The sequence below is a fragment of the Toxotes jaculatrix genome, chromosome 7, assembly GCF_017976425.1.
Source record: "Toxotes jaculatrix isolate fToxJac2 chromosome 7, fToxJac2.pri, whole genome shotgun sequence".
NCBI lineage: Eukaryota > Metazoa > Chordata > Actinopteri > Toxotidae > Toxotes > Toxotes jaculatrix.
In genome coordinates, this window is record NC_054400.1 from 14956105 (window position 1) to 14971803 (window position 15699).

Consider the following 15699-nt stretch of genomic DNA (forward strand, 5'->3'; position numbering starts at 1 on the left):
AGCAGTATAACAGTGTGGCAAAAACACATCAATGCACTTGACAATTTGAACAGTTTATTAAAATCCCTTATTAACTAACTCAAATACATTACAGAATATGAAGTTATATAAAAGTAAAACACTTTGAATCTGCTGAGACATTAGTTAGGAGGTACACCATAATTGTTTTGAGCTAAGAGGAGAGTGAGTCTTCATACTTTTGGTCTTTAGAGAATTTAGTAGGGTCTGTGTTAATACTGATCAAATGAGCCATTAAACTAAGGCATCAGGGGTAAGTACTACATGATTTACAAGAAGTCACAAAAGGCCTACAGCAGTACACATACACAACATACTGTGGTAGTACAGGCTCCCTCATAAGATTTGCTGCAGTCTTCGAAAAGGCCGAAAAAGGGGGCAACGCTCAACGCTCCCGTCCGAGCAACAGACCTGTACTTATTGTCACGGCCCCAGGAAGGAGCCACCATGAACTCATCTCACTCTCACATCAGTCTGAAGGGCCCCTGACAACTGTGGCAAATGTGTGAGTGAGGGGCAACTGGAAAAGACTTGGAGTGATGGGGTTTCTTAGCATTAAAAAAAAAACGCTGAGATGGTGCTGTTCATGTACCGCTTGCAAGCCGTGCATTAGTTGATGCTGTGAGGTCCAGTCTGTGAGTTGAGCTGAGGCTCTGGGAAGGGAGCCGGGTCAGGGACGGGACTGTCCAGATCCCGCTTCACACTTTGGTTTGGTTGAGGCAAGTTTTCCCTTGAATACTCTGCATACCACTCCTGGAGAAACATGACATAGAAAAGGTCAGGACGTCAAGAGAGACCGACAAACTACTGTCATAGTATTCAGGATTATTTCTTCAGTTTCTTACCTGCATCTCTTCCTCGTACATTTTCATGCTGAGGTCACTCTTTGTCCTAGACCTGCGACCGAGGTACACCAGAGACGAGTGCTGTACATATTAAAGGAGGAGGGAAAGCTAATTAGAGGGACTTAATGTGAAGAGCAGAGTAAAAAGAGTTTGGTGTGTGTGTGTTTGTTCTTACCCCACTCCTGTCCATAGCTTGTAGGACTCCCTGTAGAGAGCTGAGGGAGGACAGTCCTGGACACGTCTGCTTGTACAGCTCTAGAGTGGCCAGAGCTTCATCTCGACTCACCTCTACTTCAAACACGATCCCATTCTCATCTACGCACACAGAAATGAAAATGACTTACTGATCTCTAAATTCCACGCAGTACTGGAAGCTAAATAATCAAATAAGCATTTTATCTGATTATCTGTGCAAGAAATAGGACAAATATTCAAGAATACATGATGGCTTTTGTTCAGAAGTGCTACAGATACTGTAAAGGTATACAGAATATCCACACACACACTCAGTCCTACCCTCTGGGTTCTCCAGTGGTTCCCGGTTCTTGCGGCTGTAGTTCATGCGGAACACAAAAGCATCCAGAATGAACGCCACAATTATGGTCATCACCACCTGGAGGAGGCACAGGTACACATTCACTGACACATTAACACACAAAGAAAAAGGCAAAGATGCAAGGTACACTTTCATGGAGACCTCACAAACATTAAGGCATATACACAGACACCCATGACTACACAGGCCTCACCATGGTAACTATGTAAAAGGTCATGAAGTACAGACGACTCCAGTGGCTAGTCATTGAGGTTACTCCTTCCTGTGGGAAGAGTGAACACAGCAGAGGTCAAACAGTGACACCTACTGATCAATGACAACGCTGCAGAGTGGAGACTGATGAAAGGCAGCACAGATAAATGACTTGATCTTACCATGGTGATGTACCAGTTATTGACCACAGTCAGTTCAAAGAGAGTCACTGTAAAAACCAGAAATGAAAAAGATTACACACCTGGAGAGAAAAAAGCGCATGAGCACCATGTTCTAGTCAACAAATCCCAAGAAAATCCCATGACCAAAAGCCAAAATAAATTAATCCTAGTAACAACTTTTGTCTGTAATATAAACTGTGATTTGTTTATTCCTCTGTGCCATACAGTAGACCAATATTATCCAAATAAATTACCATAACTACAGCAACTGTAGTTCATACTGAGTCAATCACACACACACACCGCCCTGTGGCCATAAATAGTCAATACTGCACCAAATCTGTAGCTGAAAATAGTCCCCAGCAAACGCAGTATTTACTGCTCTTTAAGAAAAGTTTTCTTAAAACTACAGTGCTCAGCTGGCATGAGGTCTGAGAGTCATAGATAAGCTGTAGAACACTAACAAGTATTTGATTTTGGTCTTTTCATGAGAATTGTGGACAGTAACAAAAATATCCTCTTAGATGATTTACCAAAGCTGCTGAGAATGTTGTTGAAGTTATTGAGATAGTAGTAGCCGTCTTCCAACACTGTTTTGTTGCCACATGTGACGTTGATCTGTCTGTAGGAGTCGGCCACTGTGCTGGTGCTAAGAAAAAAGAAATTAAACCGGAGGTTATTGGAAGTGGATAGAATTTATCCTCTTGTGTCATAAGGTACAAGAAATTTCAGTCCAGCATTAATGCCACTACAGCATGACTCACTTGCAGCAGTTGGGGTAAACCACATCTGCAAAGAACTCCATTCCCACAATTGCAAAGGAGTAGTAGAAGATGATTAAGGTCAACCCCAGACTGGCCATCCTGGGGAAGAGCTCAAACATGGTGTCCAACACGTTACGATACCTCAGCTTTATCTTAAACAACCTGCAACAGGCGACAGACGAGCATTTAAATGTAAGAGGAAAATGAACATTGCCTTATGTAAACTGTCCACTGTAATCTCTAAAGTAGAAATGGAAACACACCGGAGCAGCTGAAGTGGTCTGAGCACTACAATAAAGTAAAATGGCTCCATATCGAAGGCAAGAGCAATCAGGCCCAGGAAGGCAAACACTGTCACTGAGAAGTCAAACCTGGAAAGAAGAGCAAAATAAGGATTTTAACTAAAAATACAGAACCAGCCACACTGAAGTACTGAAGTTAAGAATCCTGAATATTACTGAAGGATATGGTCACTGGAGTGCTCAGGATGAATCAGTTGTCGACCACACCACAAATGTGTGAAGGTTTGAATGTGGAAATAATTTATGTGTTAATCAAAAAATCCTGTTATTACTCACAGATTCCACCCAGAGCTGAAGTAAGCCATTGGGCCTAAACCTGTTATTTTCAATAACACCTCTACACCATAAACTAAAGTGGAAAGACAGAGAAAATATTAGTGCATGGAAACAACTTTAATTATGATCCTTTTTACAGCATATAAATACTGTTATGAGTTTCTGTGTGAGTGGGAGACAGCACGCAGCCTACTCACTGGTCAGGAAAACAATGTAACTCCAGGGAACAAATCTGGACCAGGAAAATCCACCTGCAGGGAGAAGAGGGAGGTGAGATGTCTATTCTGCATTAGTCTTTAACTCTGTCACGTGTGTTCACGTTGGAGAAAGAGATCTTACTATTCAGCTTGTACATTTCCACGAGGATCCACACGCCATTGATGGCCACCACCACATCTGCAGTCACGAGAAAAGGTTAAAACGTTTATGATGAGAGACTTTGCCTCCGTATCTCTGAGGACGAGCTGGGAGAATGTAAATTATTATACTTACACATGGTATATTGGAAGGCCTTGGACTTCACCAGCAGGTTGATCCCTATTCAAGTAGAGATGAAAGCACTGAGAATAAGGAACTGAGAGACAGATTTGATTTGGCCTAATAACAAAAAGAAGAGAAATGAAGAACTTACCTTTGAAAATGAGGAAGGTCGTGTGTGGAAGGTCGTCAAACCAGTGCTCACCACTGCGTCTTGCCTAAATAACACACACACACATACAGGACATGTATGTTAAAAGAAACAGCAAAAAAAGACACATAAAAGAGTGAATTATATCCACACAGTACAAATTTAATGCTACTTACCTTCCACTTAAGGCCAGTGACCTCATAGAACTTATAAAAGTCCTGTAGACTGTAGCAGAGCACACATGAAAATATAACAGAGCTGTTACATGCAGAAATTTATTGTGTGGAAAAACATGTGTGTCAGGCAGTTACCTGAGCATGGGAGCCCCTGAGGTGTTCAGAGCTTTATATGTGAGGAAGCGGTCTCTGGCAGACATCCGTGGCCTGTAAAAACGCATCAGACCGTCGAACTGTTTCAGCGACACGCCCATCGGCCTCTGGAGAGAAAACAGCAGGAACAGGAACACAGAGCGTTTGTGAATGCTTTTTAAAATTAATCAAATAAATCATTTGTACACTACTTAGAAGAGTAAGGTCATACCTGCCGGCTAACTAACAGCTGAAAGGCATGGTCAATAGCGGAGCGTTTGTGAAGCAAAAGAGATTTAAACTTCATCTTCTCGACGTCATTGAATGTATCAAACACGACAGCCAGGAGCTGGAGAGGGACACAGAAATTGAAAAGGACTCATTAGAAGACATGTCTATTTTCCATAGGACTTAAAATTTCTCATACGCCTGCTGGTGCAGACAGTTGCCGCTGTTGCACAAACACATCGGGCTAGACACTTCAGATGCTGTGAAAACAAGACTATTTGTACCAGGTTCATGATGAAGTAGAGCTCTATGGAGAGGTAAACAATGAAGAAGATACAGGACCAGCGGTTCTTGGAGTAGGCTGGCATCATCACATCAGGGAAACTACAAGAAAGAGGAAACCAGGAGATACAAATTAAAAACTGTGGAATCAGCTGAAACACACGTGTCAGGCGAAAACATTCATGCTGAGTTCTAAAAGAAGAAGGTACCACTTGCATGCCATGCGTGTAAAGAAATAATTTAACAGTACTATGTGTACTGGTGTTCTTACTTTGCTGTGGTCAGCAGCACAAACAGACTGACAAGGCTGTTCTCCAGAGTGTTGAAGTACTGCGGTAAGAGGAGAGGGGTTAAGTCAGGAAATCCTACCACAACAGAGACGAAAGCTGAAAGAGAGGAGAACCACCAAAGTCCCCCAGACTTACTCAGCTCAAACAAAGTAATGTCAGGCAGACTAAAGACTAAACGTACCGGGTCAGCAGTGTTTGGAGAGAAGAGGCAGAAACCTGGAGGAGACAAAAAGCAAATGAAACACACAGAGCAAGAGAAAAACTGATCCCTCTGAACACAGTTCACCCTTAACTATTAAAGAGAGCAGAAAAGAAGCAGCAGCATTTATTTAATATACATTTAATTACTACATATTCTTACCCAAGATAGCAAATATAACCATGAAGAAAAGCAGCAGCAGGAGGATGTCAATAAAAGGTGGGAGGGACTGGAAAATCTGACGCAAGTTTCTGATTGAATGAAAGAAATTGCATCAGTGCATTTAAAAGTTAAATCAGTGGTGTCTCTATGTTCAAGGAGAAGGATAAAATAATGCAAAAAAAACATGTAAATAAGCACATAAACTATGAGGTAACTGACTCACCAAGTAGTATAACCAAATATCACTGAGGAGCACATGTAATTTTTGAAAGATGTTTCACACATCACAAAGGAATTATTTCTGGAGCCCAGAAAGGGACATACAGTGTCTTTTCTTCTTTCTAAAAAGTCTTCCAGTACACAAACAGAACTTGGTCTAGGCTGTTACAAAAACTTCTCAGGAAACTGAAATTTCTATTTTGTGGCCATGATTCTGACCAGACTGAGACAATCTCTGTGTGTATTTGTTTATGTTGTACCTGCGCACGGCACCACAGTATCTGCAGTCCACCAGGAAAATGGGCCTGAGAGCTCTGGTCACTCGCACGTGTGACGTCTGTCTGATCAGAACCACTATGGCCTCCACGAACTGCAGCAGCAACACACACGTCTGCACAAGGAGAGGAGGCAACATGAACAATTTAGAGCAACAGAAGCTAAATTAACGCCATCAGCGAGCATCCATTATATATGGGTTACCTTCACCATGGTCCTCTTGTGCCGTATGAAGGTGTGGAATCCTAACCAGCGGAGTTTCATGCATAGCTCAAAAGCCACCATAACCAAAGCCAGCAGCTCCAGAGTGGCATGGACCTGCAGAGGTACCACATGCACGGGAACATTTACAGCAAACTGCATGTACAATCATGTGCTTGTGTTTGCGTGGATGTGATGTGTTCACTGACGTAGACATCTAGACGCAGCGAGGGCACAGCGGGAGCTTCGCACAGCGATAGCATCATCAGCAGCAGGCCTGTCAGGAGCTCCATCATGTAGAACAGGTGGTTGTGGGCAAACAGGTACGCTGCCAGTGCTTTTGGGTTCCGGGGGTGAGTGAAGAACTTATCATTGTTCTCTCCTTCCTGTATATGAAATCCAATAGATGCATATAAGCCACATTCTGAGCATGAGTATTTGAAGAATTGTGTTTTCTCACAACTGTGAGATCATGTTTTTTTTTTTGTTGATAACCAGCCGTTATTGATAAGCAGAAAATTCTGTATTGGGCGGCATGGTGGTGCAGCAGTTAGCACTGTTGGCTCACAGCAAGAAGGCTCTAGGTTCAATTCTGGGCTGGGGCTTTTCTGTGTGAAGTCTGCATGTTCTTCCTGTGTTTCCTTGCACAGACCTGTTCAGGGTGTACCCCGCCTCTCGTCTGAAGTCAGCTGGATTGGCTCCAGCCCCCCCACTGACCCTTAATAGGATAAGGATATTTTGGAATTCCTCTTTTGAAATTAAATTTGCAGTTCCTTGTATATTAAAATTTATCACTTCCCGCTGCTGTGATATAAAAATAGCCCACTGAACGAGAACGCGGTTTAATCATCTACAAATAATACAGTGTGGAGGGTGCAATAAAAACCATTATATGATCATGTGAACTCAGTTCCAGTCGCTCTGTACCTGTAGGTAGATGGCTGCCTCTTGGTAGTTCATCTCCCAGCTTTGCCGTAATGACACATTTTGGGCTCTGTGGTTTTGTGGCCCAGGTGTTGAGATCACAGCATTGTTCACTATGTCATAATTGCCTCCACCTCCATCTGGAACAAAACACATAAGAATCAGTGTATTGATAAAATCCTGATCTATGCAGAAAGGTACAAGAAACTGCAACTAAAATGATCTTCTCTTTTCACTTCCCTGCTTATTCTTTGTATAGCACCATATATGGGTCTCTCTCTCTCTCTCACACACACACACACACAACATAGACGAATATACGCCTACCAATGCAGTCAAGTTCTAACTGTAAGGCATAGGAGGAGATCACTACTGGACTCTCATTATGGGTCTGCTCTTCATGAAAACCAGCTGCCTGCCCGCATAAGCACTCCATTGATCAGTTTGGATTTATTTGTATCCCTCAGTTGTGTGGAAGTATTAAGGTCCCTGAAGTCCACCGCGCCCGTTTGTGTGTGTGTGTGTGTGTGTCAGTCACAGCACGCTGGTCTTGGTCCAGCATCCACACACATCTGGAGATACAGATGGCCAAACATTCCACTCCGAACTGATGCAAACTCCAGAAACAAAGTCACAAGTGGTGTCCTGATGCGAGTCCTCTCAGATCCAGAAATATAAAGACCAAGTTGGGGGATCAAAGTGATACTGGAGGCAGAACACCACTGAAAACAATCCACAGTGCTTACTACGTTCAGTATGTCTTTGACAATCGGTTGCTTCTTTCGGAAAAAGGGTCTCTTGCAGGCACCTCGATGAAAGAACCTGCAGTAACCAGTAACAGTGAAATGTGACTTAAACACTCTCACAATGAAATTTCCCCCCTGCTTTAGCAGCAGAGTTTGAACTTTGAACAAAGTTCTGTAAGTCAGTAGGAAAGTGCCGTGTTTGCACTGATGTCACATTGCATATTGCATTCTTCCTGCCACAGACAGGATACAGACACAAAACAGATAAACCACAGGAGGAATTAATCCTGTGCTACAAGACGGAGCGTGACTAAATTCAAAACACAGGGAAGTCATCTAGATTTGTGCAACAACATCATGCCATTACAGGATTTAACACAGAATTAGGTAATGACTATATTTGAAATGACACAAATAGTACTTTTTTCTTAAACCTGCACTGTCTAAAAAATGACCTCAGAAGTACAACAGTAAAAGATGAAATCTGGATTAACTCAACATTCTCTAAATAACCTTCTTTTACAGTTTCAAGCAGGATCTCTCATAACTATAAATCACAGTTTCTTTCTTGAATAAGAAGTCCCTCCATGTGTTTTTCTGCAGCTGCATATTTTAGTCCTGTTCCGAGTCTGGGTGATCTTCCCCCACACCGTACATCACATGTTTGTGCTTCAGGCACAACTCCTTGGAATAAAAACACAGTGGAGACCATATGAGTCTCAGAAACACAGTCACAGACGTTTCCTGTCCAACATGACCACAGCCGATAGAGCTTAAGTGTGAAGATCAAATTCCAGTCCAGCAGCAGCCTGGCTGTTATCCTGACAGGAGTGCACCCCGTGTCTGCCGTGTGCCAGTCCAACCCCTCATTTGTTTGAGAACAATAACATGTTTGGAGCTCCCACTCACTAACATGGTGGGGTCAGGCTCACAGAAACACAAACAGACTCAGCAGTCATGGCTGTTTCTCCCAGAAATCTTGTTTTGTGGTGTTCTGAAGGGTCCTCTCCACCAGTAATAAAACTAAAGTCCAAACTTCTATCCAAGCATGTGATTTGTCACTGAGGTGATACAATGCAGCTGTCTTTCTCAGTGCCCAGGTTCAAACTCCCTCTATTTCCAGAAAGCTCCAACAGTAATCAGCAAGAACAGTGTGATACTTTCTTCTTGTCCACCACTCCTAGATATCCGGAGCAAAAAAAAAACTCCTCTGCTCTTCCTGTTCACCTCCAGAGCCAGAGAAAATGATCCAGCAAGCTCACACACACACACACACAAACACACTTACACACAGGCTACAGACAGTCACACACACAACGCACACATGCTGCACATGAGCAACAGGGAGGGGCTGAGGGGTGCACGGTCTGCTGAGGCAGCAGTTTCTCCGATGGGTCATTTTGTAGCTTATATGTGAGGACTACAAAGGGAGCAGGATTACTATGTGGACTGGATGCATGGATGCCCATACATACTGCGCATGCGCGCAGTACACACACACACACACACACACACACACACACACACACACACACACACACACACACACACACGTGATCGCAGAGCCTGGTGGACAATCTCTTTTCTCTGTTAAAGCAATGTGGCCTGGACGTGTACCATGTATGCACCTGACTGCCAACTAGATTCAAAGGCTTCAGACTGCACCAATGCAAACCTGGTAAGTAGATGAGCAACTGACTTCAAACCACAAAATAGACTCCAATAATAACATATACAATATATACAAAAGTGCTTGTCTATTAACAACACTATACAATACTTTGAATACATATATGAAAACAATGCATGGCAATAATAAACAATAACTTAGTAAAAACAAACATGTTTATGTGAGATATAGTATGGCATAACGAAAGTTTACACCTCTGTCTTCATGCATACTTTCTGTATCCTAGTTCTGGTGCACTTCACTTTAACTAGTTTTGCTAATTGAGAGGTGTTGATTCAGCTTTATGTCATTTTGGAGACTGTAGCTTGAGGTGATGTTGAATCTAATATGTTGTCCATGCTATTTTTTATTACTGATGTTGAACTAATAATTAGAAACACCTCTCAGTATAATACAATGCAACAGCACGAAAACTACAGCCTTCAAAATGACCATAAAGTTGAACAAACAGCTCTCTAAAACAGTCTGAATACAAACTGAACATTATAACCTTCACGAAGGTAGGATGTGTTGCAGGACTGTTATTTTAGACTTGATTACCTGTAGCTAATAGCCATCTCAGCGTCTTTTTTGCTTTGTGTTTCTAATACCATGCATTTCCACGGTCATGGGTCTAGCCATGCATTCACGGTCTACATAACTGCTCCGAGGCTGAAGATGAGGATATCACAGTACAAACTTACTTTCGTCTCCTCTCTCAGTCTCCTCGTTGAGCAGACCGCTGTTTGCTTCGTCCCAGGTCAAGATGAGAGGCACATCGTCGTCAGACTCCATACTAGCAGATAAACAGGCTGCGAAGAGCCTCGATATGCTAACGTACAGTTAGAGATAATCCAAGCGACCCACTAGCTAAATAACGGCACTGCTTGTTCTGCAAACCGCAAAACAACTGCACATCTTGGTGCACTCACAGCTGCAACGGCTAACCTTCAGTTGTTGGCTAACAAACCGAGGACTTCTTGTGCTAACTGAGATGATAGCTAACGACAAGATAAATGTCTCTGGTGATGCATGCAACACAGGAACTAGCAGCTTTTAGCTTCTGTAAAGCAGGAAAGGCCTGCTGGTTTCAGATTTGGTCTTTTACCCGTCACAGATGACATCTGTCACCGAATCAACTAGTTCTCTGTGAGTCCGGCTAACAAGCTGAGACAGTCCGTCTGTGTCCATTACGGCATCGTCACCGCACACCAGGCTTTCTGTTGGACAACAGATGCTGTGCGTGTCCTGGTGACATTTAATCGACACCTAAGCACACCGCTTTTACATGTAGATGAATATTTTCGCAAGCGACAATACCTGACAGCCACGACAACAACCTGACAACAACCTGACAACAACGACAATACAATAGCTCTACAGACACCGTGGATACAGCTACATCAACAAACTTTCGCGACACTGAAGCAATTCACGGCAGGCTCTGACACGGTTGCCAAATTTTCAAAATAAAAGTCAGTGACTGCAAGACAGTGTTGTAAAAACCCTTAATCGCCAGAATCGAATGCTATGACATGCATTGATTTATTTAATAATAATAATTTAAAAAATGCGTGCATTTATTTTCTGCATTATAAGCCCCCCCGCAATATATCCCAGAGATTTCGAACTGTCACCCGCATTGGCGGTATCCTAGCAACAGAGAACAGTCAACAATATTTTCTGCTTGCGGCCAAAGGACAGGTATGTAGCCTAGCCTCTAACACCAGGATTTGCTTGCAAAGTGTGACTCAGATTTAAGGTGAGCGCCGTTTCCACAAGTTTCCACTTTCAGAACAAGAATCTGAAAACAGCCTTTTAGTGTAAAACTCTGATCATACATCATTTTGAAAAGTTAAGGCACAGGTAAAAAGGGTAGGGGAGCACCTGCCTGGACAAAAGCATTTCTATGGGAGTACAGAAAACAAAGTAGCTATACAAATAACCATAGGTAAGTGGATAATATTGTAAGCCAATATAGACAGACATATAAAAATTTATTGTTATATGTCTATTTATTGTTATATTGTTATTGTTGGACTCTTTTCCTAGTGTCCAGTATGTCTGCAAAGGGGGCAACAGTACTGTCAAAGACAAAGTCAAAGGCCCAATCGAAGGACCCTCTGAAGAACCATGACCCTTCACAGAAACACCTGCTCACTGTTGAGGCTCAGCGCATCTCAAGCATATTGGAAAACTGCATCAGTCAAATCGTGATTGCAGGAACTCTGCCCGCGATCCTCCGCTTAAACAGTGTGTCTAATGTTGTGAACGAGGAGTTGAGTAGGGCACTTAAAAAGCATCAACTATTAGTTGAAAGACTGGAGACACTAGAAGTTCTCAAGCAAGAGTCAGAAAGAGAAGATGGAGAAGCAAGGAAGAGAGCAAGGGCTCAGATTGAGAAGGACATCAAGAAGTCTGTCAGGGATCTGTTCAGACTTTTCCGAGCCCATCCAGATGTCGTTTCCAGTTTGAGGGCAGAGCTAGGTGAGGAAGTAGGGGAGAGTGAGTTCAAACTAATTAGAGGGCTTAAGATGTTTCACAGCCATATGGTAGAAAAGTTGCTGACCAGTGTGGATGAGGAGCTACAGATGGCCCCCTGCAAGTCAGCATTTTCATTCGCTGCCCAGGATCTGGAGCACATGCTTCTACAGAAAGAAGCTGCAGCCAAGAAGGAAATAGATTCAGTAGATTCACAGGTGAGGCACCAAATCAGATACTGAAACCTGAAGAAACCTTCACTTACAAGAGTCTGGCCTACCAGACTGTAGCTGCTTAGATGCAGCTAGAGAAATGAGACTTTAACAAATATGTTCTCTGCTCTATACCTTTTTCCTATCTTGTTTGTGCCACAGATTTCTCAGAAAAAAAATAAGATAAAAAATTTGCAGAATTCTCTGCAAGGGAGCAACATCACACAAGAATCAGGTATGCCCCAACTCGCAGTCAAACAGTGCCAGCCACATTTCCACGTTTCAAAGAAGCAGATCAGTATGCAACAGGAAATTGATCAACTCAACATTCAGCTCAACAATTTGATCCTCGAGAACAGACAGGCAGAGAGAGTACTCCAAGAGGTAAGTTTAGTTTATCTAACGTTTCTCAGGAAATATTTCATATTTAAGTGGTACTGACATATTTAGTTTTCATTAAAACCAGTGTCAGCTGATACAATTTTTCTTCCTTGGTAGAAAAACGAAAAACTGGAGACAGAAATTGAATACTTGCTTGGAAATTTTGACAAAGAAATTGAGGAAAAACAGGTACAAACACAGTCACCACTAAGTGCCCAAAGTTACTGGAAAAAAAATTGTGTGGATACTAGTTCAAATGCTTGTTAATACTGTATTCAGGATGTTTAATATCACAGTCAGTTCTTGGCCTCAGATATAGCGGTTTCACAAAATATCCTAACACAGGCTCCATTTACTTGCATTTTCCAGAGCCTTTGTCTCTTAGTCTTCATCAGCTGATGGAGTTTGGTCTGGTTTGAAATCCAGGACCGATCCATTCACACTTGTATAAATTCTGATAACAGTGTCTAACACATCACAGTCTGTTTAATTGGTTTAGTCAGTCTGGTTTTAGCATCTCATGGGAGAAGTTTTACCTTCTTACTAAATGGATTACTCCTTTCAAGATTTATAGACAAATAAGTGGGGACCAACATTTTCAATGTTTAGTAACACTTATTTTCTTTGGTCACATTTCTGATCTAACTTCTTCTGTCCTAATTCTTCTTTGCTGCCCATCACTATCCTTCACCATCTTTCTTTCTTTTCCATCCTTGCACCCCTCAACACCATCACTGCCACCGTCACCTCTCTCAGGCGGACCTGGAGCTGAATGAAATAGATCACGAAAGGGAGGAGGAGGAGCTGAGGAAGATGGAGAAACCCTTCACTGTTCTAGAGATGGAGTACAGCCAGATCCAGGAGAGGCGTCGGCTGGCAGAGGAGAAGAGGGAGAGGGAGATGAGGGAGCTGGAGTTGAAGACCAAAGCGGCTATTTTTGCCCAAGCCTGGTGGAGAGGCTACAGTACTCGCAAGGCCTTAAAGAACAAAGGCAAAAGCAAGAAGGCTAAAAAAGATAAAGGCAAGAGGAAATAAACCATGGACTAGTTTTATCACACTAGTGCTACATTGGCACACCTGTAGAACATGAATGTGGTCAAATATTTTTTTTTAAAAGCCTTTTGAAAGAAAATCATCATACCCCAGATTAAGTGCACTTGTTGTTTACGTCTGGTTTTTCAATAAAGTCTGTTTTAAACAAGTATTTGTTATTTGTGTGGACTTAAGAATATAAAAGATTACAGTCTGACTTTGGAACATTTCTATTGCTTAAAACCAATACACATTCACACAGGTGTGTCTGTGAGTTTTGTTGCACCTGTTATGAACTAATAACTTACACCTTTACAATTCTTGTTAGTACAGAATAGCAAGCTTGCAGTCTAACTTTACTCAACGTAAATCTGAGAACAGGCCAAATTAAGCAAAATAAGTTAAAACAGGGGCTTGTTCACTGGGTATTCCAGTTGCTGTTTTCTTCAATGGCCACAGGGTGACAGTACAGACTCTTGTATTCTAAATGATCAATTACCTACATTATATTGCATTGATTTGGCAGTCATAATAACCATCTGTGGTTATACACCTGAGAGTCGAATGATAAATGAATGACATCTACTTTGCATCTATGTTGTTGGGACAAAAAGATCAAATTCATACTTCAGCTCCACAGTGTTTTTATTGAAGAATAATGAATTATTTTCTTTCTGGAGAAGAATAGATTGAATATGGAGGCTCCATTGGACATAGTAACTGTTTATCAAAGGGCTGCTTTGTTAAATTGTGTGTTGATTTTTCTAAACATTGGTTTAATAAGAATCTCAATTTTATGGGAAGGCTGAGTTACCTTGAAGCATTTGAACACCTTATAGCAGCAAAGCTGGAGCCTTTTTTCATCTGTCTGATGATTTTACAAACTATCACAGTCTGAACATGTGATGCATCTAATGCAGGTAATACTACTATTACTGTTACTACTAATAATGATAACAGTCTCAACATTCACGTATATAATGAAACTCTTAGAGTAAACATAATGTGCTCTCTCTCTCTCCTCTCAGCTAAAATAATAATCTCTCTAGTGAGCATCTTTCTCCAGGTCTGTAATGGTTTTTTGAGTCTCTCATATTGAAGGGTCACTGCCCTCCAGAATGACCTTTGACCCCATTATAAACTACAAGTGGGGTCAAAGCATCTTCAGTAAACAGCTGAACTCGTCCTCTTCTTTCTCCTCAGCAGTCCTGCCTCTCTTTCTTCCGTCTGAGTTCCTCAGGCTGCTGAGCTGTAGGACTCCTCAGACTAACTGCTACAGACGGCTCCACTATGGCTCTGATTTGTCTGCTAAATAAAGCTGTTTGACAGTTGATTTAAACACCATGTACAGTTAAGCAGCTCTGAGGAGAGGAAGTGAATCAGTGTCTCAGTGTTCAGGTAAATGGGAGCTTCACCTTTTTGTCTCTGTCTCTTCTGTGAGCCAGTGGAGGAGTTTCTGTGGATGAAGATACTGAATGTTGGTTGTAATGTCTGCACAGATTATTGTACAATGGGACTCACAGAGAAACACATCATATCCGTTTGACTTTTTTCCTGATTTTAGTCAAAACTAAACTTCACAAACTTTGATTTAGAGTCTAAAGTAAAGGAGGAAACATTAGATGTGTCAGTGTAGTCAGTCTCTGTTTGCTCTGTAAAAGGTTTCTCAGTGTCCTCAGTGCATGTTTTTCTGTTGATGCTACATCTGTGATTGAACATGATCTTGGTACAGATCAGTGTTACTGACAGTGATTTAGGTTTGATTGGCATATAGGTTTTCTACTTTATTCATTCTTTGCCAAGACGCTGGGCTGCAGCATGTGAGTCTGAACAGAACCAGGACCAGAACCAGTTTAAGGCTGGGGCAACCAGACTTACTCTTCCTGTGTCATGGAGACAGTCAAGAAGCCCAGCAGTGGGGTGTACTGGTGTGAATCTAAACACAGATGCAGCAGCGCCATCGTCAACATCACTATCACCGCTGCGACGCCCCTCAGTGACGGGTAGTCACTGTTCTAAAAGGAAGTGATTAGAGGAAATGAATCTTACGACGACACATCTGCGGAATCCCTGAACCTCAGAAATGTCAGCTGCAGATGCTGCTGTGCTTTCAGACAGGAACCTGGTTAAAAAGGACAGAGACACACACACACACTTATGGACTGTTCTGTTTTTCACACTGCTGCAAACAAAACACAAATAAAAAAAGACACTTTCACTTTTTATGTCTCTTGGTCATTTTGAGGCTTCCGCTGTGTTTGGTTTGTACCTCTCTGTACACCTGGAATATTAGCATTAGCGTTAGCACAGCTACCTGTGCTCTCCA

General features: G+C 42.1%; 2 protein-coding genes across 5 annotated transcripts; one reads left to right on the forward strand and one right to left on the reverse strand.

Annotated features, from left to right (window-relative positions):
* Window positions 1–34: 34 nt before the first annotated feature.
* tpcn1 (two pore segment channel 1) lies at window positions 35–10104 on the reverse strand. 2 transcript variants are annotated; one of them, XM_041041987.1, is made up of 26 exons: window positions 9972–10104; window positions 6856–6992; window positions 6138–6314; window positions 5932–6045; window positions 5712–5842; window positions 5233–5321; window positions 5053–5087; window positions 4853–4911; window positions 4584–4683; window positions 4304–4420; window positions 4075–4199; window positions 3940–3988; window positions 3767–3830; window positions 3628–3672; window positions 3475–3531; window positions 3333–3386; window positions 3136–3208; window positions 2821–2928; window positions 2558–2719; window positions 2327–2442; window positions 1794–1840; window positions 1613–1681; window positions 1380–1476; window positions 1039–1178; window positions 864–944; window positions 35–771 (listed from the first exon to the last, which is right to left on the reverse strand). In XM_041041987.1, exons 1-26 carry the CDS (start codon window positions 10060–10062, stop codon window positions 628–630), a joined length of 2481 nt encoding a protein of 826 aa, XP_040897921.1. In that variant the 5' UTR covers window positions 10063–10104; the 3' UTR covers window positions 35–627. The 2 variants fall into 2 exon arrangements, with proteins under 2 accessions (XP_040897921.1, XP_040897922.1); XM_041041988.1 differs by lacking the exon at window positions 9972–10104 and adding an exon at window positions 6581–6646 and having other exon boundaries at window positions 6856–6987.
* iqcd (IQ motif containing D) lies at window positions 9044–13536 on the forward strand. 3 transcript variants are annotated; one of them, XM_041041990.1, is made up of 5 exons: window positions 9044–9276; window positions 11320–11966; window positions 12123–12344; window positions 12459–12530; window positions 13098–13536. In XM_041041990.1, exons 2-5 carry the CDS (start codon window positions 11328–11330, stop codon window positions 13374–13376), a joined length of 1212 nt encoding a protein of 403 aa, XP_040897924.1. In that variant the 5' UTR covers window positions 9044–9276; window positions 11320–11327; the 3' UTR covers window positions 13377–13536. The 3 variants fall into 3 exon arrangements, with proteins under 3 accessions (XP_040897924.1, XP_040897926.1, XP_040897925.1); XM_041041991.1 differs by lacking the exon at window positions 9044–9276 and adding an exon at window positions 10683–11218; XM_041041992.1 differs by lacking the exon at window positions 12459–12530.
* The last annotated feature ends 2163 nt before the right edge of the window (window positions 13537–15699 follow it).